Genomic DNA, 24,031 nt, shown 5'->3' on the forward strand with positions numbered 1-24,031 from the left:
TCAACTTAGTATCAATTTTCTTGTTCAATAAAATGGCATTTTTTAACATAGGCTGGGTTATTGATATCATCCCTATTATTTGCCTGACATGCAATAACTACAACTTGTGTATGAAGGTCTCAAAAAACATATAAGATGTTGACAGCTTCCCCCAGGTGTGGTATATCTATTAGTAGTGGCCAACTTCTGGAAGAAAATTTTCTCACATCTGTTTGATTCATAAGATTATCTCCTACTTAAGTTATTTAATAAGCCTTAATTTATATTTCCACACACTCCCTACATATATTAGTAGGGTTTCTTCCACATGTATTCATTTTAAGTTGTCTTATTAACAATATTCATCACATTCATAGTAATTTCTCCCATGGTAACTCTTTCATTTGTTTTAGAATATGATTTAAGAGTAAAAAATTTACCACTTTACATTAATAAGGGCCATGTCCTGTATGAATTTTCCACAGTACTTCAAGGTATGAATAGCTAGGTACTAAGATTTCTCCCATTGCTATTAATATATTTAATAGATTTTCCCCATGTATGTAATTTTGAATGTATCGGGAGAACTGATTTCTTAGAGGTTTTCCCAAATTCAATACATTCATAGGCTTTCTCCCTTATGTGCCTTCTCTGATGTACTTTGAGACCTGAGTTGCAACTGAAGGTTTTCCGACAATGACTACACTCATAGGGTTTTTCCCGTGTGTGTTCTCTGATGTTTAGTGAGATCTGACTTACGATAGAAGGGCTTCCCACATTCATTACCCTTATAAGGTTTTTCCCCTGTGTGTATCCTCTGATGTACAATAAGGACTGATTTTTCAGAGAAAGATTTCCCACAATCGTTACATTCATAGGGCTTCTCCCCTGTGTGAGTTCTCTGATGTGATCTGAGGACAGAATTGCAAATGAAGGTTTTCCCACACTGATCACAGTAATACAACTTCTCCCCTCTGTGTGTTCTCTTATGTACCGTATAGTCAGACTTATAGTAAAAGGTTTTCCCAAATTTTTTACACACATAGGGTTTCTCCCCTGTGTGAGTTCTCTGGTGAACTGTAAGATATAAATTTCTAGAGAAGAATTTCCTACATTCCTTACATTCATAGGGTTTCTCACCTGTGTGAGTTCTCTGGTGTTTAGTGAGATCCGACTTATTGTAAAAGGTTTTTCCACATTCATTACACTTGTAAGGTTTCTCCCCAGTATGTATTCTCTGATGTACCGTGAGGACTGATTTCTCAGAGAATGATTTCCCACATTCATTACATTCATAGGGTTTCTCCTTTGTGTGTGTTCTCTGGTGTACTTTTAGGCCTGAATTGCGACTGAAGGTTTTCCCACACTCATTACATTAATAGGGTTTCCCCCCTATGTGAGTTTTATGGTGTTTGGTGACATATGACTTATGACAAAAGGTTTTCCCACATACCTTACATTCATATGGTTTCTCACCTGTGTGAGTTCTCTGATGTATTGTAAGGTATGAATTCCTGAAGAATTTCCCACACTGATTACACTTACAGAATTTCTCACCTGTGTGTGTTTTCTGATGTATTGTGAAAACTGAGTTGCTTATGAAGGTTTTCCCACATTGACTACATTCATAGGTTTCTCCCCTGTGTGAATTCTCTGGTGTATTGTGAGATATGACTTATGGTAGAAGCTTTTTCCACATTCTTTACATTCATAAGGTTTCTCTCCTGTGTGAATTCTCTGATGAATTATGAGGTATGAATTCCTATAGAAGGATTTTCAACATACATTACATTCATAGGGTTCTCTCCAGTGTGGATTCGCTGATGTAAAGTGAGAAGGAATTTCCTAGAGAAGCATTTCCCACATTCATTACATTCATAATGTTTCTCTCCTGTATGTACTCTCTGCTGTTTGGTGAGTTTTGACTTTTCACAGAATGCTTTTTCACATTCATTACATTCATAGACCTTGTCTCCTATGCACGTTTTCTGAGTTACATTAAGAACTGACTTCCAGAAAGGTTCCCCCAGGTTATTACATTCAAATGTTCTTTCTGTATCAAGAAAGTTTGATCTGCTGAAATTATCTACTGTCATTATGTTCATAATCTTTCAGCTTCAAATGTCTCAAGAGAGGTACCTTTTCAAAGGTTTTACCATATTCACTAAACTCATAAAGACTTTCTCTTATCTTATGGACCATGAGAACTGAATAATTACAGAATGTTTTGTCACATTCATTATGTTCACAAGGACCTTGTATTTTGTGAGCTTGTTTATATGTGATGAAACTGTCTTCTCACAGAAATCTTCACCACATTCTTTATATTCAAAAGACTGCTCTACATGTTTAATTTTCTCATATGGAAAGAAGTCTTCATTTTGACTGACATACTTTCTATTCTGAATTAATTCATAAGGTTTCTCTCTTACATGAGCTTTTCATGGTTAACATGAAGGAATAATTTTTCATATGCACTGAGATCACCAAACTTCTTTCTTAAATAGTTTTTCTCAATAATTAATTCTGAAATATATTTCAAACTCATCCCACTTGTGTCACATTTACAGGGTATTTTTATGAAAGGAACTGGGTATGTGCTGAAATTAAACATTTTCCCTAATACATTACCTTTCTATATAGTCAGTGTTTTGTCGTTGATAAATGGAGCTTGCCAGAAATCTCTGTCGTGCATTTCCTGAATCTGTTCCAGCCGATTAACAATCCTGCAGACTGCTAGAAATAAGCAAAAAACTGTACATTATTAATTTTATTATAATTATGATAAACTTACCCTTATATACAAATACCCTTTTATATGATTGACTCAGTTTCTTTAAATAAGAGTAATCCAAGATGTCTGTGTGCCCCATTGTTTCAGCTTAGAAGAAAGAAACAAAACTTGACACAGTGGAAATGGGGAATAAAAACTCAGAATAAAGACATCTACATTTGACAATGTTTACATAGGTAAATACTTCAAGACTTACTATAGGGGTTAAAAATAAATAAAAGCACAGTGAATAAAGGAAGACATATTTTGGGGGAAAAAGACTGAGCCAGGTCTGAGAAATGCAGAAAACCAGAAAGGAAATGAAGATTAGTATATAAGAGTACCCTGGAGAGATATCAGAGGATTGATTTGATCTTTTGAAGGAAACAAATTAGACGTTATCTAATTTTCTTATACTTAATATACTATAGATAAATCTCTATGCTTTACATGTTTCCAGTGTTTCTAATTGAATTCTCTTTTTAAAATTATTTTAATGTTTTATATATTAATTTATTATACTGATTAAATTTATATAAAATTAAATTTATAGAAAAGCACCAATTTGTTCCTGCTTAAGAAGACCTGTAGCAGCCTACTTTCTTATTCTCCCTCTACTCATGTGACTTACAAAGTCTACAAATGTCTACCAGGAATGTAAAATCAAAGAGACAAGAAAGATTGAAAGAGGGCCAGATCTATTTGTTTTCAGTTTTGGTATATTCATATTATTCTCTAAGTTTCTGCAAAAGTTATCTTACCCTACTAACAAATGCTAACTTTTCCTCATCTTAAATTTGCTGTGATGAGTTTAATACATTAATACATTTTTTTAACTTCTAAACAGATCTCTACGTTTCTGTGTTTTATTTATATTTAAAACCATGGAGGACCTAACCTAAAATAATTACTGATACTTATATTTATTTACCCTAAGAATTCTCAGCTAGACTTCACCTTATTATCTTCCTATTCAGTATATACAATATAACAATGATGACCTTACTCAAAAACCTGCCCAGATCCCTTTGCTTCCAAGCAACATTAGACAAATTAGACTATAGATACAATTCTAGGGGAAAAAATACTTTTTACCAACTATATTCATATTGGGTATCTATACTATCACACCACAAAGCTATAATAAATGTATTCTTTCTCAAAATGACAGACTATTAGATTGCCAGAAATTGATCAAGTTCAACCAAGACTTTCAGTAAACAGGCTTACATTTCCATTTTGGCTTTGCTCAGAACCTAAACATTAAACATCAGGGAAATTACACTGTGTCATATCTGTTTCCAAATAAATCTTTACAACATCTCTACAATTCCAAGTTATATTTATATTGAAATTTAAAAACAATTACATTCTGTACATCTAATTCTGTCACAACACTGAATAATACTCCTTTGTAGCATCAGATCAGATCAAATCAGTCGCTCAGTCGTGTACGACTCTTTGCGACCCCATGAATCACAGCACGCCAGGCCTCCCTGTCCATCACCAACTCCCGGAGTTCACTCAGACTCACGTCCATCGAGTCAGTGATGCCATCCAGCCATCTCATCCTCTGTCGTCCCCTCCTCCTCTTGCCCCCAATCCCTCCCAGCATCAGACTCTTTTCCATTGAGTCAACTCTTCACATGAGGTGGCCAAAGTACTGGAGTTTCAGCTTTAGCATCATTCCTTCCAAAGAAATCCCAGGGCTGATCTCCTTCAGAATGGACTGGTTGGATCTCCTTGCAGTCCAAGGGACTCTCAAGAGTCTTCTCCAACATCACAGTTCAAAAGCATCAATTCTTCGGCACTCAGCCTTCTTCACAGTCCAACTCTCACATCCATACATGACCACAGGAAAAACCATAGCCTTGACTAGACGGACCTTTGTTGGCAAAGTAACGTCTCTGCTTTTGAATATGCTATCTAGGTTGGTCATAACTTTCCTTCCAAGGAGTAAGCGTCTTTTAATTTCATGGCTGCAGTCACCATCTGCAGTGATTTTGGAGCCCAGAAAAATAAAGTCAGCCACTGTTTCCACTGTTTCCCCATCTATTTCCCATGAAGTGATGGGACCACATGCCATGATCTTAATTTTCTGAATGTTGAGCTTTAAGCCAACTTTTTCACTCTCCAGTTTTTTCACTTTCATCAAGAGGCTTTTGAGTGCCTCTTCACTTTCTGCCATAAGGGTGGTGTCATCTGCATATCTGAGGTTATTGATATTTCTCCCGGCAATCTTGATTCCAGCTTGTGTTTCTTCCAGTCCAGCGTTTCTCACGATGTACTCTGCATATAAGTTAAATAAACAGGGTGACAATATATAGCCTTGACGTACTCCTTTTCCTATTTGGAACCAGTCTGTTGTTCCATGTCCAGTTCTAACTGTTGCTTCCTGACCTGCATACAGATTTCTCAAGAGGCAGATCAGGTGGTCTGGTATTCCCATCTCTTTCAGAATTTTCCACAGTTTATTGTGATCCACACAGTCACCCTAACCCTTTGTAGCATAAACACCCTCTATTAACTGCTAAAATTTAAAATATTCAGCTGTCTTTTTTTTCTCCTCCTTTTTCTAACTGAAACCTATGATCTTACAAGTATTTACCTCAGATTTCCTTTGAGTACTGGAATTAGTGGTTCTTAACAAGTCGTGTGGTTTCAAAAACACAAATCTCAAGTTTTGTTCAAACCTTTAATTTCTGAACAGGAATCTAGAGGTTTATAACTCAATATCTGAATTGAAAAGTTATTTTCTTTCAGTGTTGTCTGAATGAATCAATATAAAGGGCCTCTCATTCATCAAGAGTTACAATTAAGAAATGATCCAATATCCATTATAAGTTATATAACAAAATAAGATAGGCTCTCTTTGGAGAAAGTATAACATAGATAAGAAAATAGCCTCATTCAATATCCATACACTACCAAGAATCAGAATCTATAGCTGGTAAGGCAAATCAAAACAAGCAAGAAACATTTCAAAAAGCTGGGCAAACAAAATAAAAAAACAATCTAAAAAGGAGAGTAAAAACAAAAGCTAAAAAATGTTAATAATAACAATAACAGGAAAATTAACAAACTATCACCACAACCCAGGCTCTGCTCCATGTACTTTCACATACTAATTCATGAGAATCATTAAGTATACAGAATCCAAGACATAGCTGTAGGAAAGGAAAGCATATATATGGATCATATTCATGAAGGATTAAATGGGAGTTTAGCAGCCCCAGTTTTGTTCCACAGAGATGAGATATAGCAGTATTTTAAGCATGATTAAAAAAGAAAAACTTAGATGTCATATATTACATTTTGGGGAAAAAGTAACTCAAGTTAATAACATGATAAACTAAATAGTTTGGGGAGAATATAATTTCATTTGGAAATTAGAACAAACTAAAAGAATATGGTTAGTGTTTTGGGTGGTCTCAGTGGAAAATGAGAAAATAAAAATATTTTTAACGCTTTTACAAAAGTATAACAATAGTATCTGTAAGAAAGGATGAGAGAAAAATAAAATGATGGTATATCAGTTTTAAGAGTAGAAGGTTCATAGAATCTAATGAATGAAAATAAGTATGGAAGATTGTGCTTTGTGAATGATGATTTCAATAGTAGTTCTTGCTATACTGGACGAACTGGAGTATCCTATAAGAGATACTCTGCAGACAGGTAAAACATTGAATACTGCAAAAGCAAAAGATGCTAAAGACAAATATCAAGTCACTAAAATCTGATGTCTTAGAGATTAATTTTATTTTTGAAGATCCAATGTGACAATTTTACTTCTGATTGGTAAATTTAGTCCTTACACAATTATGGTCATTATTATATCACATTGTCTCCTACATTTTACTTTCTGCTTTATATCTGTCAGCTTTATCACTACTTCTACTCTACCTTTCTTCCTTTGTTTTAGACTGATTTGGTTTTTTGTTATCTTTTCCATTTTCTCCTCTATACAACTTTGAAAGTTATACACACCTGTTTCTCCACTTTAGGTGGCTGTCCCTTAAATTTTGTCATTAATATTTAACTTAAAATCTAAAGTGATTCTATAATCTGAAACTCTTTTTCTAACAGAAGAATCAAATGCAATTTGATCAACTCCCAATTCAATTATGAAACTGTCTTTTAGTATATCATAGTCTTTTTTAGCCGTACAAATTAGGTATCATAATTATTTTTACCCATATATTATTTAGACTTACCTATAAGTTTACTAATTTCTTGTTGCTTACCACTCCTCTCAAGTATTCTTTAGGTTTCATTTTTTTTTTCTCTTCCTGTAGTATCTCTGTTAGAATTATACTAACAAAATTATACACTAAAAGGTATTGCTTCTATAATTTATTTCAGAACCAATCCAAATTTAACGATATATCCTGACAAAGATTCTCTCCTTGACTAAATTTTAGTTAAGCTCCTCTGAGACCTATTCTTGACTAGGTCTCAACCTTGCCTTTCGTGTCTGTTTCTCCTGAGCAGTTTTAGCAAGAATCCTTGTCAGTCTAGGGAGAATCTCCTCACCCTTGGTATTTCCTCGCCCAAAGTTCCTCATGTTTCAACCTTGATATATAAACCCTTGGCCTGAATTTAGCAAGAATTCTGTAAGGTCAGTTTAGCAAGAATCTCCTTACTCTTGATGTTAACTCTTAGTAATTTTCTATTCACTTACCCCTTCACTCTGTTGGCTACAAATCCTCAGCTGTCTTTGCTGTATTTAGAGTTGAACTCAGTTTTAGAAAAAAAAACTTTATCCCCCTACTGCAATAGCTAATGAATAAAACCTATATCGCCTTTAACTAGTATCTGGCTTTATTTCTCTTCGACAAATCTCATCGTTTAAAAAATAGTTTGCTGAGTTCATTATTCTAGATTGACTTTGTTTTTTTTTGCTTCAATTTAGATGTCTCTAGCAGTTTCTCACACCACCCTTATGGCAGAAAGTGAAGAGGAACTAAAAATCCTCTTGAAAGTGAAAGAGGAGAGTGAATAAGTTGGCTTAAAGCTCAACATTCAGAAAACTAAGACCATGGCATCCGGTCCCATCACTTCATGGCAAATAGATGGGGAAACAGTGGCTGACTTTATTTTTGGGGGCTCCAAAATCACTGCAGATGGTGATTGCAGCCATGAAATTAAAAGACACTTACTCCTTGGAAGGAAAGTTATGACCAACCTAGACAACATATTAAAAAGCAGAGACATTACTTTGCCAACAAAGGTCCGTCTAGTCAAGGCTAAGGTTTTTCCAGTAGTCATGTACGGATGTGAGAGTTGGACTGTGAAGAAAGCTGAGCGCCGAAGAATTGATGCTTTTGAACTGTGGTGTTGAAGAAAACTTTTGAGAGTCCCTTGGGCTGCAAGGAGATCCAACCAGTCCATTCTAAAGGAGATCCGTCCTGGGTGTTCTTTGGAAGGAATGATGCTAAAGCTGAAACTCCAGTACTTTGGCCATCTCATGCGAAGAGCTGATTCATTGGAAAAGACTCTGATGTTGGGAGGGATTGGGGGCAGGAGAAGGGGACAACAGAGGATGAGATGGCTGGATGGCATCACCAACTCGATGGACGTGAGTTTGGGTGAATGCCGGGAGTTGGTGATGGACAGAGAGGCCTGGTGTGCTGCAATTCATGGGGTCGCAAAGAGTCGGACACAGCTGAGCAACTGAACTGAACTCAACTGAGCAGTGTCTCATTCCTTAGGAGGCAATGTGACTTTCCCTCTGGCTGTTATTAAGATTTTCTATTTTGGAGAAGAAATTGCTTTTATGGAATGCATATTGAATCTCTTTTATTCTGTTATTTACTTCAAATTTTATGTCAGTTTCTTCTTGCTTATTTTTCTCATCTTTCTGTATATAATTTTAGCAGTATCTATTCTTCCTTAAGATTACTCTAATTTGTTTACTTCACTGATTTTGTTTCAACTGTTTTCTGAATTTGACGTCCCATAATTGTTTTCTACCTTACTAGCATATTTCTTCAGAGAAGGCAATGGCACCCCACTCCAGTACTCTTGCCTGGAAAATCCCATGGACAGAGGAGCCTGGTAGGCTCCAGTCCATGGGGTCACAAAGAGTCAGACACAACTGAGTGACTTCACTTTCACTTTTCACTTTCATGCATTGGAGAAGGAAATGGCAACCCACTCCAGTGTTCTTGCCTGGAGAATCCCAGGAACAGGGGAGCCTGGTGGGCTGCCGTCTATGGGGTCACACAGAGTTGGACATGACTGAAGCAACTTAGCAGCAGCAGCAGATTTCTTGAATTCTTCTATCACAATAGTAATTGATGCATTATCCTATTTAAAATTCATGATTCAATATTTTATAACATTTCTTATGTACTTTATAACTACTATGATCATGCTTCTGCTGCTGCTAAGTTGCTTCAGTCATGTCCGACTCTGTGAGACCCCACAGACAGCAACCCACCAGGCTTCTCTGTCCCTGGGATTCTCCAGGCAAGAATACTGGAGTGGGTTGCCATTTCCTTCTCCAATGCATGAAGTGAAAAGTGAAAGTGAAGTCACTCAGTCATGTCCAACTCTTTGAGACCCCATGGACTGTAGCCTACCAGGCTCCTCCATCCATGGGATTTTCCAGGCAAGAGTACTGGAGTGAGATGCCACTGCCTTCTCCCTGTGATCATAAGACAACTTTATCTAATCTACTCCTTTTGTTACCTTTTCCACCCCTTTTTTCTTGTAATTGTCTTGAATGAACTTGTGCTGGTTCCTTTTTGATTATTCAGCTTCAAAGAACATGAGCTTTTTAAGAAACAGCCAACTAAATGAGGTTTACTTGGGAGAAGGAATAGAGCCATGTCTTAGGCCAACAGGATAATTCCTTATGAACAAGTGCTTTACACACATACCAGACTTGGTATATAGATCAACTCAGATCTGCATTCCTTTCTCAAGAGAGTAGCAAGTGGCTTGCTCTGTTGGTAATCATGGAGTCAGGGTTGGCACCACTGCAGCTACCAACTGAGGAACACCAAAAGTTGTGCTGACTTCACAGAGACTACATTGCCTAAGGAGCTGAACTGGAGCCAGGAAGACTCTGGCTTCCCCAGCAGTTACCTAGAGAGGCTGTTTGATATAATCCATAAGTGAGAGGGAGTTAAACACTCTACAGACCAGTCTTATCTAATGAGAGAGAGGAACAAGAAGACAGAAACTTCCCTTCCACCTCTCTGGCAGACTGTTTGAGGACACAGTGGTTCACATGAAGACTATGAAGTCTTGCTGACTGTGAAACCAGAGGTGCTTATCATAGAGCCATAGCTAACTAGGTAATGGCCCCTTTGCACCTACCATTCCTCTTCACCAGCCTTACTCCTCATTTGCTCATTTTTTAAGGTGATCTGTACATGAGTTTGATTAAGCTCCAGGAATTGGTGATGGACAGGGAAGCCTGGCGTGCAGCAGTCCATGGAGTCACGAAGAGTTGGACACGACTGAGTGACTGAACTGACTGTACATCCTAGCTAATTACTATCAAGTAAGTTTTTGCTTTAAATTCAGTGTTCTAGGATTACCCACTAAGACAGCATGTAAGTTTATTAACCCACGTTTAGGTGTCTGAGAGGGTCTTTTTTTCCCCCCACAGACAGAAAGTCTCTTTTCTTACATTGTCAGAGAAATAAGACTGCTACTTAAAAATACGGTTTAAGTATCTGTTTCCACACTTAGCCCGAGTGAGTCTGCTTTACAGAACCAAACTGTATCCAAAGAAGTTCTACCTCCCTGGGGGCAACATTGTGGTTAATCTAAAGGTTAGGTTTCACACCTCAAGAGTATTTACTTGACTTTGTCCCCGAAAAGTACTTTGCCAACTTCTCTTACGAAGAGAAATGCTTTTTTCCATCCACCTGCCTACTCCTACTTGAGTTTTTCAGTGATTTTAACACTTTTATACTTGTGCTGATTTGCGATTTTAGATATTCTCTAGTGTCATAAACTGAATTTGTATTGCTCATTTATATTAATGATTCTGGATGACCTAAGGCAAGGATGGAGAAAATGCTGACTTCACACATCCTTCTTCAAAGAAGTTCATTCTGTCCTTTAAATACCATCTTCACTTAGCTATAGGACACCACATTCTCCACCCAATCTGCAAATGCTTCTTCTCTTTTTTCTTCTGAGTCATCTCATTCTCATGTCTTCTGAAAGGTAGTGTCCCAGGGTATAAGCCTTCAGACCTTTCAAATATGTGCATTCCTCCTCCTAAGGAGAGATGTTATCTAATCCCTTAGCTTTAAATACTACATTTTGAAGCTTTAAATACTGTGATAGCTGACACTTTTCAAATAAATATCTACCACCTGGATTCTTCCCTAATCTACTTCTGCTTATATACCCAAATGCTGATTCACAAGTAAACCTGGATATTTTATAGTCACCTGAAACTCAATGTGTGCAATTTAAACTCCTATTGCTACTGCTAAGTCGCTTCAGTCGTGTCTGACTCTGTGCAACCCCATAGACGGCAGCCCACCAGGCTCTGCCGTCCCTGGGATTCTCCAGGCAAGAACACTGGAGTGGGTTGCCATTGCCTTCTCCATTGTGTAAAAGTGAAAAGTGAAAGTGAAGTCACTCAGTCGCGTCCGACTTGTACCGACCCCATGGACTGCAGCCTACCAGGCTCCTCCATCCATGGGATTTTCTAGGCAAGAGTACTGGAGTGGCTTGCCATTGCCATTAAAGTCCTATTAAGTCCTCCCAAACTGTTTCTCCCCATTTTTTCCCAATCTTGGCAATTGGTGCTCATTGATCCAGTTTTTCTGGATGAAATCCTTGGAGTCTTTCTTGATTCTTGTCTTTTTTTCATATTCCTTGTCCAATTCAACAGCAAATCTTATAGGTTCCCACCTTCAACATACATCCATAAGCCAATCACTTTTATTCTTCCTCACCACTTTCAACCAAGGATAAGCTACCGTCACATTCACACAGACAGAAATACTATTCTGATTGATGTTCTTGCTTTCAGCCCTCTTCCCCCAATATTTTCTTCACTCAGCAGTTAGAGAGATCAATTTAAAAGACATATCAATGTATGTTGCTTACTGGGTTAAATTATGCCAATGGCTTCTCATCTCAGAATAAAATCAAAGTCCTTATCATGGCCCAAATGGCCCTACATAATTTGAGCTCCCAGTGCCTTTACAATGCCAACTCTTACTATTCATTGCTCATTCATTTCCCCCAATCCAGAGTGATATTTATGTGTCCTCAAACACATCAAATACATCATTGCCTTAGTAGACTGACATTTGATGTTACCTTTGCCATCAAGACTCTCCACGAGTCTCATTCTCATTTTATTCAAGTTGATATCATCAGAAAGCCCTTCTTGATATCCTTTCTAAAGTATAACACTCCATCATTCTTACCCTTCTCGATTTCCTTGGTATTTACTGGCATATTTTATATATATACATGTGTTATTGTTTGTTGATTGTCCTTCTCTCCCTATCAGAATGTAAGCTCCATGAGGTCAGGGACAAAATTTAGTTCACTGATGTATTTCCAACACCTAAAACCTGAGTGATGCTCGTGGGTACTCAATATTTGTTGAATGAAAAAATGAACATATGAGCAAAAATTAAGAATAAAAAGAATTCATACCTGTCACCAGGTGTCCTATTTAACACACCTTAACTCACCTGGGTAGCTCTGGCTTGGAGACTCTGCCTCTAATACCCATGGATGCTCTCCTTGTTCCAACTTGAAGATCAGTTCTGGTTTAGGGATGCAATACCCTGTGAACAGGAAATGACATGGGAATTGGGCTAGACTCACAGGCTTTGGGGCTTCTGAAGAAAACAGAAAATGAAGCTTCAGACACCCATTTCAAACTTTTACTAGAAAAAGAAAAACATTCTTTACAGTGTTTCAACAATCCTTCTACTCACCCTAAATCTGAAGCCTAAATATGATCAAACCCAAAAAAGCTTCCACAGGATTTAGCAACCAAGCAAGGATGTGCAACTAGGAATCTACATGGAAAACAATCCCTACCCACTGAGATGAGGTGACTATAGTTCTCCAGCATCACATCCCTGTACAGGGTCCTCTGAGCAGGGTCCAGCTTCTGCCATTCCTCCTGAGTGGAGCCCACAGTTACATCCTCAAATGATAAGGATCCCTGAAATAGCACATTTGTGTTCAAATTCAAGTAATCATAACTGGGAGACATGGAAAATATGCATGAAGTGGTTATACTGTTCACTATTCTGAATTAATAAAAATGTGTGTGATGTCTACTTTTGCATTCTACTTGGTTGGAGAGGGAGAAATCATAATAGATATTCCCTACTATTGTTATAAGTTATTGGTGCCTGCAAGCCATAAAGAACTCTCCTACTTTGAGGGAATCTGAAGACAAAGCAATGTTATTTTTATCAAGGTGCATATAATCTGAAAACAAACATACATGCATATAACTACAATAAGAGGTTATTATAGTGAGAAGATGGCAAAGTTGATAGAGATTGCAAAGGGGACAAAAGATCTATTCCTGCTATTAGGGTAGGTTTCACTGAGGAGGTTAAAAAAATATTAGAGTGATACTCATGAACATAGGGCCACAGCATAACCAAGTATACATCTAAAATATATAGTTAAAAGAATAACAATTAGCACATAAGAGAGTGCCATTCAGGACTATGATAAGATTAAAAGCTATAGAGGTATTCAAGGAATGAGTTATTGAATAATTTTGGACCTAACACCTGTAGAATAGGGGTGTCCAAAATATCTGGTTACTCTTGCATCTGGGAAATTTATTTACAAATTTATGATTTAGAAAAAAATGTAGGTAGGCACCTGAGTATTTACTTCCCATAACTGAACAGACTGTTTCACAGTTTTCATCAAGAGTAGATTCCATCTCAAGAAACCACTTTCTTTGCTCATTTATAAGAAGCAACTCCTCATCAGTAAAGTTGTACCAAGAGATTGGAGTAATTCAGTAACATCCTCATGCTCCACTTCCGATTCTAGTTCTCTTGCTATTTCTACCATATCTGCAATTACTTCCTCCACTGAAGTCTTCAATTCCTCAAAGTCATCCATGAGGGCTGAAATCCTTCCAAATGACTGTTAATGTCGATACATAAACCTCTTCCTATGAATCAGAAACATTCCTAATGGTTTCCAGAATGGTGAATCATTTCCAGAAGGTTTTTAACTTACTTTACCAGATCCATCAGAAGAATCATTATCTATGGCAGCTAAAACCTTACAAAATGTATTTCTTAAATAATAAGATGTGAACAGCAAAACCACTCCTAGATCTGTGGGCTGCAGATGTTGTATTAGTAGGCGTTGAAAACAACATTAATCTCATTGTACATCTCAATCAGAGCTCTTGGATGACTAGGTGCACTGTCAACAAACAGTAATATTTTGAAAGGAATTTTTTTTTCTGAGCAGTAAGTCTCAATAGTGGGCTTAAAATATTTACCAAACCATGTTGTAAACCAATGTGAGGTCATCCAGGCTCTGTTCTTCCATTTACAGAGCAAAAGCAGAGAAGATTCTTAAGGGACCTAGGACTTTTCATATGCCAAATGAGCACTGGCTTCAACTTAAAGTCAACAGTTGCAATAGCCCCTAACAAGAGAGTCAGCCTGTCCTTTGAAGCCAGGCATTGACTTCTCTCTAGCTATGAAAGACCTGGATGGCATCTTCAAATTTTTTTAAAAATTGACATTTTAATGATTAAAAAAAAAGATTTATTTATTTTGATGTGCTGGATCTTAGGTGCAGCACATGGAATCTTCACTGTGGCACGTGGGATCTTTTAGTTGCATTATGTAAGTACTTTAGTTGCAACATATGAACTCTTAGTTGCAGCATGGAGAATCTAGTTCCCTGACCAGGGATCAAACCTGGGCCCCCTGCACTGGGAACATGGAGTCTTAGCCACTGGACCACCAGGGAAGTTCTGTCTTTTTCTGGCTATAGGATGTTTTGTCTACACTGAAAATCTATTCAGTATACCCACCTTCACTAATTACCTTAGCTAGATCTCCTGGATAACTTACTGCAGTTTCTACAACAGCACCTGCTGCTTCACCTTGCACTTTGATGGTATGGAGACAGCTTCTTTCCTTAAACCTCATGAACCAGTCTCTGCTAACTTCAAACATTTCTTCTGATGCTTTCCTCACCTCTTTCAGCCTTCATGGAATTGAAGAAAAGAGAATTAGGGTCTTCCTCTGGATTAGGTTTTCATTTAAGGGAATGTTGTGGCTTGTTTCATTTTCTATCCAAACCACTAAAACTTTCATATCATAAAAAGGCTGTTTTACTTTCTTATCATGTGTGTGTTTACTGGAGTAGCACTTTTAATTTCCTTTAAGTACTTTTCTTTTGCATTCACAACTTAATTAACAGTTTGGGGCAAGAGGCCTAGTTTTTGGTCTGTCTAGGCTTTCAAAATGCTTTCCTCACTAAATTTAATCATTTCCAGCTTTTGATTTAAAGTGAGAGATGTATGACTCTTACTTTCACTTTGACACTGAGAGGCCATTGTAGAGTTATTAACTGGTCTAATGCCAATACTTTTTTGTCTCAGGGAATGTGGAGGCCTGAGGAAAGGTAAATAAACTTGGAAACAGCTGGTTGGTAGAACAGCCAGAACACATACAATATGTAAGTTAATCTTACATGAATGTGGTTTGTGGGGGTCCAAAACAATTACAATAGTAACATCAAAGATCACTGATCACAGATCACCATGACAAATATAATAATAATGAAAAAGTTGAAATATTGTGAAAATTACCAAAATATGACACATTGATATGAAGCACGTATGCTTTTGGAACAATGTGCCAAAGACTCAATGCAGGGTTAACATAAACCTTCAATTTATTAAAAAATAATAATAATGCAGTATCTGTTAAGTGCAATAAAGCAAAGCACAATAAAACAAGGTATGCCTGTATTATACATGACAATGAAAAAATGGAAATGACAAGTGTCTTTCAGTAAAGAAATGGAAAACTAAAATGTGGTATGGTCTCATAATAAGACATTATATGACTTTAATAAATACAGTATTAATCAACTTGGACCAATATTAAATAAATATTAGAATTTTTAAAAAGTGCCTCTGTGACTCTAGACAGATATTATCTTTGCCTCCCCTTCACTTCTGATGGTAGCCAGCAATATGTGACAATCTTTAGATTGAAGGTGCAATACTCCAATCTCTGCTTCTGTAATCAGACAGTGTTCTCCCCATTTGTCTCTATCCTGGTGATACTGTGATATAGTAAGGATTATATATTCTTATCTCTGGCAAGAAGAAAGACAATAAAAATTAGAGAGATAAATAAGTGGAGTATAAAAATAGAATGAACAAAGCCAAAAGTTGCTTCTCTGAAAATAAATCAACAATATTAACAAACTTTGAGCCAGACTGACAAAGAAAAAAGAGAAAAGACTCAAAATATTAAAATCAGAAATGAAAATACTTTTACTGACCTAACAGAAATAAAAAGAAAATAAAAATAAAAAGACAATACTACAAACAATTATATGTCAAAAAATTAGAAACTTAAATGAATAAATTCCTAGAAACACAGAAATAACCAATTGACTCAGGAAGAAATACAAAAGTAAATAGCAAGCAAAGAGATCAAATCAGTAATCAAAAATCTCTCAACAAAGGAAAGTCCAGAACCAGATGACTTCACTGGTGAATTTTAGCAAACATTTAAAGAAGAATAGCTCTTCCAAAAATAAATGGAAGAAATAGTCGACCCCTGAAAAAAACAGGGGTTAGGGGTAATGACCTCAGTGCAGTTAGAGTTGGCCCTCCTTATCTGTTTCTGCATCTGTAGACTCAACCAACTGTGGATTGTGCAGTACTGTAATATTTAGCACTTAAAAAAATCTACATGAGTGGACCTATGCAGTTTAAACCTATGTAGTTCAAGGATAAACTGTAATTCTTAATTCAATGAGGCCAGTGTTAATTACCCTAATATTTAAGCCAAATAAAGGAATCACAATGAAATGAAATTACAGGTCAATATGCCTTATGAATATAAATGTAATATACTCAACAAAATACTGTAAGATTGAGCCCAAACAACATATTAAAAGGGTCACGGGGAATTTGCTGGCAGTCCAGTAGTTAGGACTCTGTACTTTCACTGCAGGAGGCACAGATTCGACCCCTGATAGGGGAACCAGGATTCCACAAGCCATCTGGTGCAGCAATCAATCAATCATGAATCACGATGAAGTAGAATTTATACCAGGAATGCAACATGAGAAAATCAATTTAATATACTAAATAATGATAAAAATCCCCACAAATTGCTCAAATGAAGCAGAAAAAGCATTTGACTACAATAAAAACCTTTTCAGGATAAAATCACTCAATAAACTAGGAACAGAAGTGAACTTCTCAACATGATATAAAGGCATGCATGAAAAACTCACAGCTAAAAATATTCAAGGGTAAAAGACTGAAAGCTTTCCCACTTAAGTGAGGAACAAGACGAGAATATTCACTTTGGACACTTCTATTCAACACTGTAAAAGAAGTTCCAGCTAGAGAAAATCAGGTAATAAAAAGAAATAAAGGCATCCAAATTAGAAAGAGTTAAGTAAAACTACCTCTATCTGTAGAACATAATCCTATACACAGAAAATCCCAAAGAATCCATCTAAAAACTATTAGAGCTAATAAATTCAATAAAATTGTAGAACACAAGATTAACACAAAAAAAACTCTGTTGTTTTACTACACACTGACAATGAACAATCCAAAAGTAAATTAAGAAAACAGCTCTACTTATGATAGCATCCAAAAGAATAAAATACTTCAGAACAGAGTTAATCAATGAGGTACAAGACTTATATTCACTGAAAATTACAAAACTTTGTTGAAAGAAATTAAAGACCTAAATAAGTGGAAGGACATTCCTTGTTCATGGGATAAAATACTTAATATAGTCAAGATCAGAATACTCCCCATAGTTTCACATATTTGATGAAAAATCCACTGGACATTTTTTTGCAGAAATGGACATGATCTTTAAATTTGAAGATCATGGAAATGCAAGAAACCTCAAATAACCAAAACAACCTTGACAAAGAGAAACAAATCACAAGACTAACACATCTTAACTTCAAAACTTGCCACAAAGCTAGAGAATCTAAACAGTACAGAACTGGCATAATGAAACACATATAAATCCAGTGAACGAAACTGAAAGTCTGGAAATAAACCTATACTAACCAGGCAACGCTAGTGGTAACGAACTCACCTGCCAATGCAGAAGACATAAGAGATGTGGTTCAATCCCTGGGTTGGAAAGATTCCCTTGGAGGATGGCATGGTAGCTCACATCAGTATTCTTGCCTGGAGAATCTCATGGAGAGAAGAGCCTGATGGACTACAGTCCATAGGGTTGCAAAGAGTCAGATATGACTGAAGCGATTTAGCACAAACCTATACATCTCTGGTCAACTAATTCTCAACAAGAGTACCAAGGCCATTCAATAGGGGGAAAAACAGTATCTTCAATAAATGGTGTGGGGACAATGGGATATCCACATACAAATAAACAAGATTGGATCCCTTCCTGTTATATATGCAAACTTAACTCAAAATAGATCAAAGACCTAAAAATATGAGCTAAAACTGTAACACTTTTAGAAGAAAACATAGTAAATCTTCATGATCCTAATTTGGCAACAAGTTCTTAGATATGACATCAACAGCACATACGATAAAAGATAAATATATAAACTAAACTCATAAAAATTAAAACCTTTTTTGATTCAAAGTATATACAATCAAGAGAATGGAAAAACAAGTCAAAGAATGGGAAAAAATACTTTAAAATCATATCTGATGAAAGCCTAGAACTCAAAATGCTTTGATATTAAACAACCCAATTTAAAGATGGACAAAAGACATGAACAGACACGTCCACAAAGTAGATATAGAACTACCCAACAAGCACATAAAAAGGTGATCATTGGTTATTAGGGAAAAGTAAGATATGACTTCACATACACTAGGAAGGCTATAATAAAAAAAATGTAGACAACAAGTGCTGTTGAGGATGAGGAAAAACAGGAAATCTCATATATTGTTAGTAAAAATGTAAAATTGTGCAGCCGTTGTGAAAAAGTTTAGTGGTTGCTCATGTAGTTAAAAATAATTAACACAGGACCCAGCACTTGCACTACTAAGCCAATACCACAGTTAAAAACAGGTTTTCTTTCTTTAAAAAAAAAAAAGAACCATTACTTTAATGAGAATATTCAAGACAGGAAAAGATGCAGTGGTACAGGCAGTAAACAGGTTTTCGAACAAAAATGTATAAAATATTGACAGCAGCACTATTCACAATAGCTGTAAGGTGTCTATTAATTGATAACTGTATAAACAAAATGAGGTACATCAATACAGTGGAATATTATTGAGTCACGAAAAGAAATGAAATCTTGGTAAAAGGATACTATTAGCTATAAAATGAAAAAGGTCTGAGAATCTAATGTATAACATGGTGACTATGTCGATAACACTGTACTATAAAACAATGTTTGCTAAGTGTTAGAAATTTGCTAAGAGAGAACTTAAATATCTCATACACAAAAAAAGATAAATATGTGAGGTGGCAGATGTGTTTACTAGATGGGAGGAATCCTTTCACATCAAACTGTCATGATATACAACTGAAATATCTTACAATTTTGTCAATTATACCTTAACAAAGCTGGGGGGAAGGAATAAAGTCTGATACATACAACAATACAGATTAAGCTTGAAAACATTATATTAAGAGGAAGACACAAAAAACACAAATTGTATAGTTACATTTATATAAAATAGCTAGAAGAGGCAAGTCTTTAAAATCAGAGCATAAATTAGTGGTTGCCAGTGACTGGGGTAAAAAGGGGAATAGAGAATGACTTTAAGGGTATTAGGTTTTATTCAGGGATGATGGAAATGTTCTCGAACTAGACAGTGATGATGCTTGCATAACACTGTGAATGTATTAAATGCCACTGAACTTACACTTTAAAATGGCTAAGTAGGGGACTTAGAGGTCTCGTGGTTAGGACTCTTCTTCCACTGCAGAGGGGAACGGGTTTGATTCCTGGTTAGGGAACTAAGATCCTGCACGCTGTGTACACAGCACAGCCAAGAAAAACTAAAGTTAAAATGGCTAATTGTTTACATGTGTTTAAATAATATATATTATTGGTGACTTATACTGAACAAATTCTAGCAAATGAGGAGGAAGAATTCTGCATGAAGGAGACTGAAATTTGATTATGTGCAGAAATTTCTTCTATTAACTGAACACTACATATCAAGCAAGGTAGAGAATTTTATAAGTTTATTATAAGGACATGCAGTCAACTTATTCTGTAGATGTTCTAACCATAGTTTTATCCAGGAGTGGGGGGAAAAAATCCTGTAGACAACAGAAAGCTGTCTACACAAGCATCAGTAATATGGTCTCCTGAGAAACCTCATTAACTGAGTTTTACTTGGGACCATTATTGGCATCCATTGAAGAATGATTTCAGGCATTTATTTCATGGTTGCCACTAGAAGGATGTTCATCATTTACATGAAAAGAAACAAAAGGTTTTGTTTTGTTTTGTTTTGAGGTTTCAATGCCAGAAAGTCTTTAGGTTCCAAAAGGAATCAGGCAGCTTTATTCACATGATCAATGAAAGCCATGTAAGAGTCTTATTTTTGGTCATAACTACCAGAACAGTCAGAAATATTTGCAGCTCACTCTGATAACCGCATAACCTCTTAGAGACAGAGAGAGAGCCAGAGAGAGAGAGAGTGTGTGTGTGTGTGTCTCCTTGCCAACTCTGCTCTAGTGACTTACTATTCCAATGCTACTGGCCTGGAAAGGTTAATATCACCATCACCTGCAATCTCAGGCCTCATTCTGGGTTTTACAAACTTTCCAGGTGATTTTAATGCACATTAAAGTTTGAGAACAATTATGCTAGACTGTTTCCCTCAGGTTCATTTGATATATTTCTACTGTTCTGTGTCAAATCTAGGACTCATTAACCTCATAAAATACATTGTAAAACAAACTGTAGAAAGACTTACAACAACTCACACAGAATTTCTTCATATTTTGCTGGTCTTGGAAAAATGCTGAAATCTCTGAAGGTATAGCTGGAATAGAAAAAGAGGAATAAAATCATTAGGGGTACAGATTGCCTGCAACTCTTGGATTTGCATATTTAAATAGCTACAAACATCACCTGGTTAAATGCTTCTCTGTGAAGGAATATCCTTCTCATTCTGGAGAAGGGGCAAGAAGGGACATAAGGAAAAAGTATCCACATGTCTATGGTCATGCAGATATTGGGTGCGAAAATTTTTCACTGGCTGAATGAAATTAGTTTCTACTTTTTAAAAACAACATATGTAGCTCTTTATTTGAAAGAAATTAAGAAATTATAAGGAAATTGGTTAAATTACAATATTCTAAGTGAAGGAACACTAAGCCTTCATTAAGTTATACAGCAAATATTGTAACATCCATGGTTATTTTCTTATTTACTACTTGAAACAGAGAATTCACCCAAAGCTGTGAAAAAAGGGAAGGAGGCACTTTAAGGTAACATTACTTTTTAAGTGTTTTTCCAATATATGTATAGATAAATAACAAGGACTTACTGTATAGCACAAGAAACTATATATATATATATTATAAGATTCAATATCTTATAATAAACTATAAGGGAAAAGAATCTGAAAAAGTATGTACACACACACACACACACACACACACACACATATATATATATATATACACACATACATACACTTCACAGGTAGCACTAGTGGTAAAGAACCCACCTGTTAATTCAGGAGACATAAGAGACATGGGTTCTGGGTTGAGAAGGTTCCCCTGGAGGAGGGCACAACAACCCACTCCAGTATTCCTGCCTGGAGAATCCCATGGACAAAGGAGCCTGGCAGGCTACTGTCCATAGGATCACAAAGAGTTGGACATGACTGAAATGACTTATTAAGGATGCATCCATACGTGTGTGTGTGTGTGTGTGTGTGTAAATACATATGTAACTGAATCACTTTGCTGTACCCCTGAAGCACTGTAAGTCAATGATATTCCAATTAAAAAATCAACTAATTAAAAAAACCATTAAAAATGGATAAAAGTTTAAAATGTATAGATCCTCAAAGAGTTGCCTTTTAATAAACGTTTTACCAGTGATGATGCAGCAGCCACTGGCCTGGGTATCAGGAGACTCAACATATCTTCTCGGCTCTGCCACTAACACAAAACCAGGGAAATTCACTTGCACCCTCAGAGCCAATTTTTCCCAACTTTTTAACAAGACAAATAGAAAACTCTTCTTATACTGATATGCGTAAGAAAATCATCAGAATATTTTTAGATGTCAGATTCACTATGATAAGAGCTCAAAATCTGGGACCAGTGAGTGAAAAATAGAAAGTGGGGTTAAACCAGGATTGGTAAAACAGAATTTATTCCAATCTAGCTTAAAGCTCCTTTCCCCATACCTTTTCCTCAAAACCTTTCCAATGAAGTTAAGCTTCCTGAGTAGCCTAACCCTCCCTCATTCCTCTCAGCCCAGTTCCCCTCTCTTCTAAAACAAAGTCCGGACTTTGTTCCACTAGGCAGCCTATGATGGCTTCTGAATGTGGCAACATCATCCAAATTTCATTCATGTTGAACAGGCGCTTCAAACCTGGGACCTGCTCTGCTAAGAAACTCATTCAAATGGTGGAGCAGTTCTCTCCCACGTCGTATTCTGTTCCTAGAGGCTTCTCCTTCTTACTTCACAAGAGGCACTTTATTCCAAAATATATGAGAAATGCGTCTAAGGGACAAATTCATTTAACTGGAACCTTCAGTTCAACTCTTTGTACACTTTATTCCACAGAATATCACGTAAGACCTTGAATAAACTCAAACGCGTGCTGCTCAGAACACAGAGAAAGCTAGACTGTTAACAGAACTCAGAAACAATTATGCTGCCCGTTCCAAGGACTCCAAAAGCATTCAGAAATCTCAGATACAGAGGTGCTACATGGAAATATTCAAACGTTCAAATTATGTCTTAACACGTCAAATTATTTCTGCTAAGTGCTGCGGATGATGCAAAGCTGGCTTTCATAATCAAGACAGTAAAGGCAGAAGATCATACATTTGGAGAAAATGTTTGTCTTCTAGTTACCAGATAGTTTCATGACTTTTAATATATAACTGTCCTTTCAGTCTCAATGTCCTAATTTGTCACAAAGCGGAGAGTTACACTATCCTACATGAGAAGGTGTGAGCCACAAACTAATGAGTGAGAAGAATGATTATTTCTATGAACATCAGCAGCTAATATTTACTGGCAGGCACTATGTTACATTATTCAATCTTCTGAACAACCCCACGAGGCACATGTTATTAATTCCTTGAGTTTTACACATGAGGAAATGAAGTGTCACGAGGTAACTGCCGGATAATTCCTGTGTACCAAGTTCTGCCCTGAACCGAAGCGTCCCTCAAACCCGCCCCCTCTTTCAGGCAGGGCTCGCCCATCACATCACGCCTATGCACTTGCCGGGCTCGCGGCTCGCGTCTACGCTGTCCACCTCGTGGAAAGGCCGGACACATGCGGAACCGCAGCCTCACCGAGGTCCCGTGTCCCCTCGCCCGACGCTGGCTACTTCCCCTGACGGAGACTCCGCCTAGGCAGCGCCTACCTGTCCGCCTTCTCAGGTTCTGACGCCGAGGGTCCCTGCCCCACGCCGGCTCGCTGGAGCTGCGTAGGGTACCCCTTAGCTGTCGCCCAACCATTCTGCTTCATCTGCCACTCCCACTCGGGCCGCACCTGCTCAAAGCCGGGGGCGCAGACCCAGACTCTTCAGAACCGTCTGCCACAATAGCCCCTGAGACTTTTTAGAGGTAGAGCTCAAAGGGTATTGCACATGCGCAGAAGGAGCTGCAGGCGAGCAAGTCCCACCCATAACCACGCGCGGCGAGCGCTCGAACTTCCAGACTCTATCTCCCAGAAGCCGGCTCCTGGAGGACCTTGAGAGAATTTTAGAAATCCGACACCTTCTTTAGGAATTCAGAGTTTGTGGGCTAGGGTTATCACTTCTGCCATATGCAGCCCTGAGGGTTTTTTTAGTACCTCAGAAAAAGTCTCACAGCCAATGTGCCTTTTAAAACAGCAGTTGCCCAAAGAAGCAAAGTT

The 24,031-nt window shown here is 37.1% G+C and overlaps 1 protein-coding gene and 1 pseudogene across 1 annotated transcript; both read right to left on the reverse strand.

The window, feature by feature from the left end:
• Positions 1-665: 665 nt before the first annotated feature.
• LOC113885218 lies at positions 666-2,424 on the reverse strand (annotated as a pseudogene).
• On the reverse strand, positions 1,643-23,766 carry LOC113885484 (zinc finger protein 33B-like). Its single transcript, XM_027530867.1, has 5 exons — positions 23,538-23,766; positions 20,902-20,960; positions 12,791-12,917; positions 12,436-12,531; positions 1,643-2,715 (listed from the first exon to the last, which is right to left on the reverse strand). Exons 1-5 carry the CDS (start codon positions 23,629-23,631, stop codon positions 2,615-2,617), a joined length of 477 nt encoding a protein of 158 aa, XP_027386668.1. The 5' UTR covers positions 23,632-23,766; the 3' UTR covers positions 1,643-2,614.
• Between the last annotated feature and the right edge of the window lie 265 nt (positions 23,767-24,031).

The sequence above is a fragment of the Bos indicus x Bos taurus genome, chromosome 28 (assembly GCF_003369695.1).
Source record: "Bos indicus x Bos taurus breed Angus x Brahman F1 hybrid chromosome 28, Bos_hybrid_MaternalHap_v2.0, whole genome shotgun sequence".
NCBI lineage: Eukaryota > Metazoa > Chordata > Mammalia > Artiodactyla > Bovidae > Bos > Bos indicus x Bos taurus.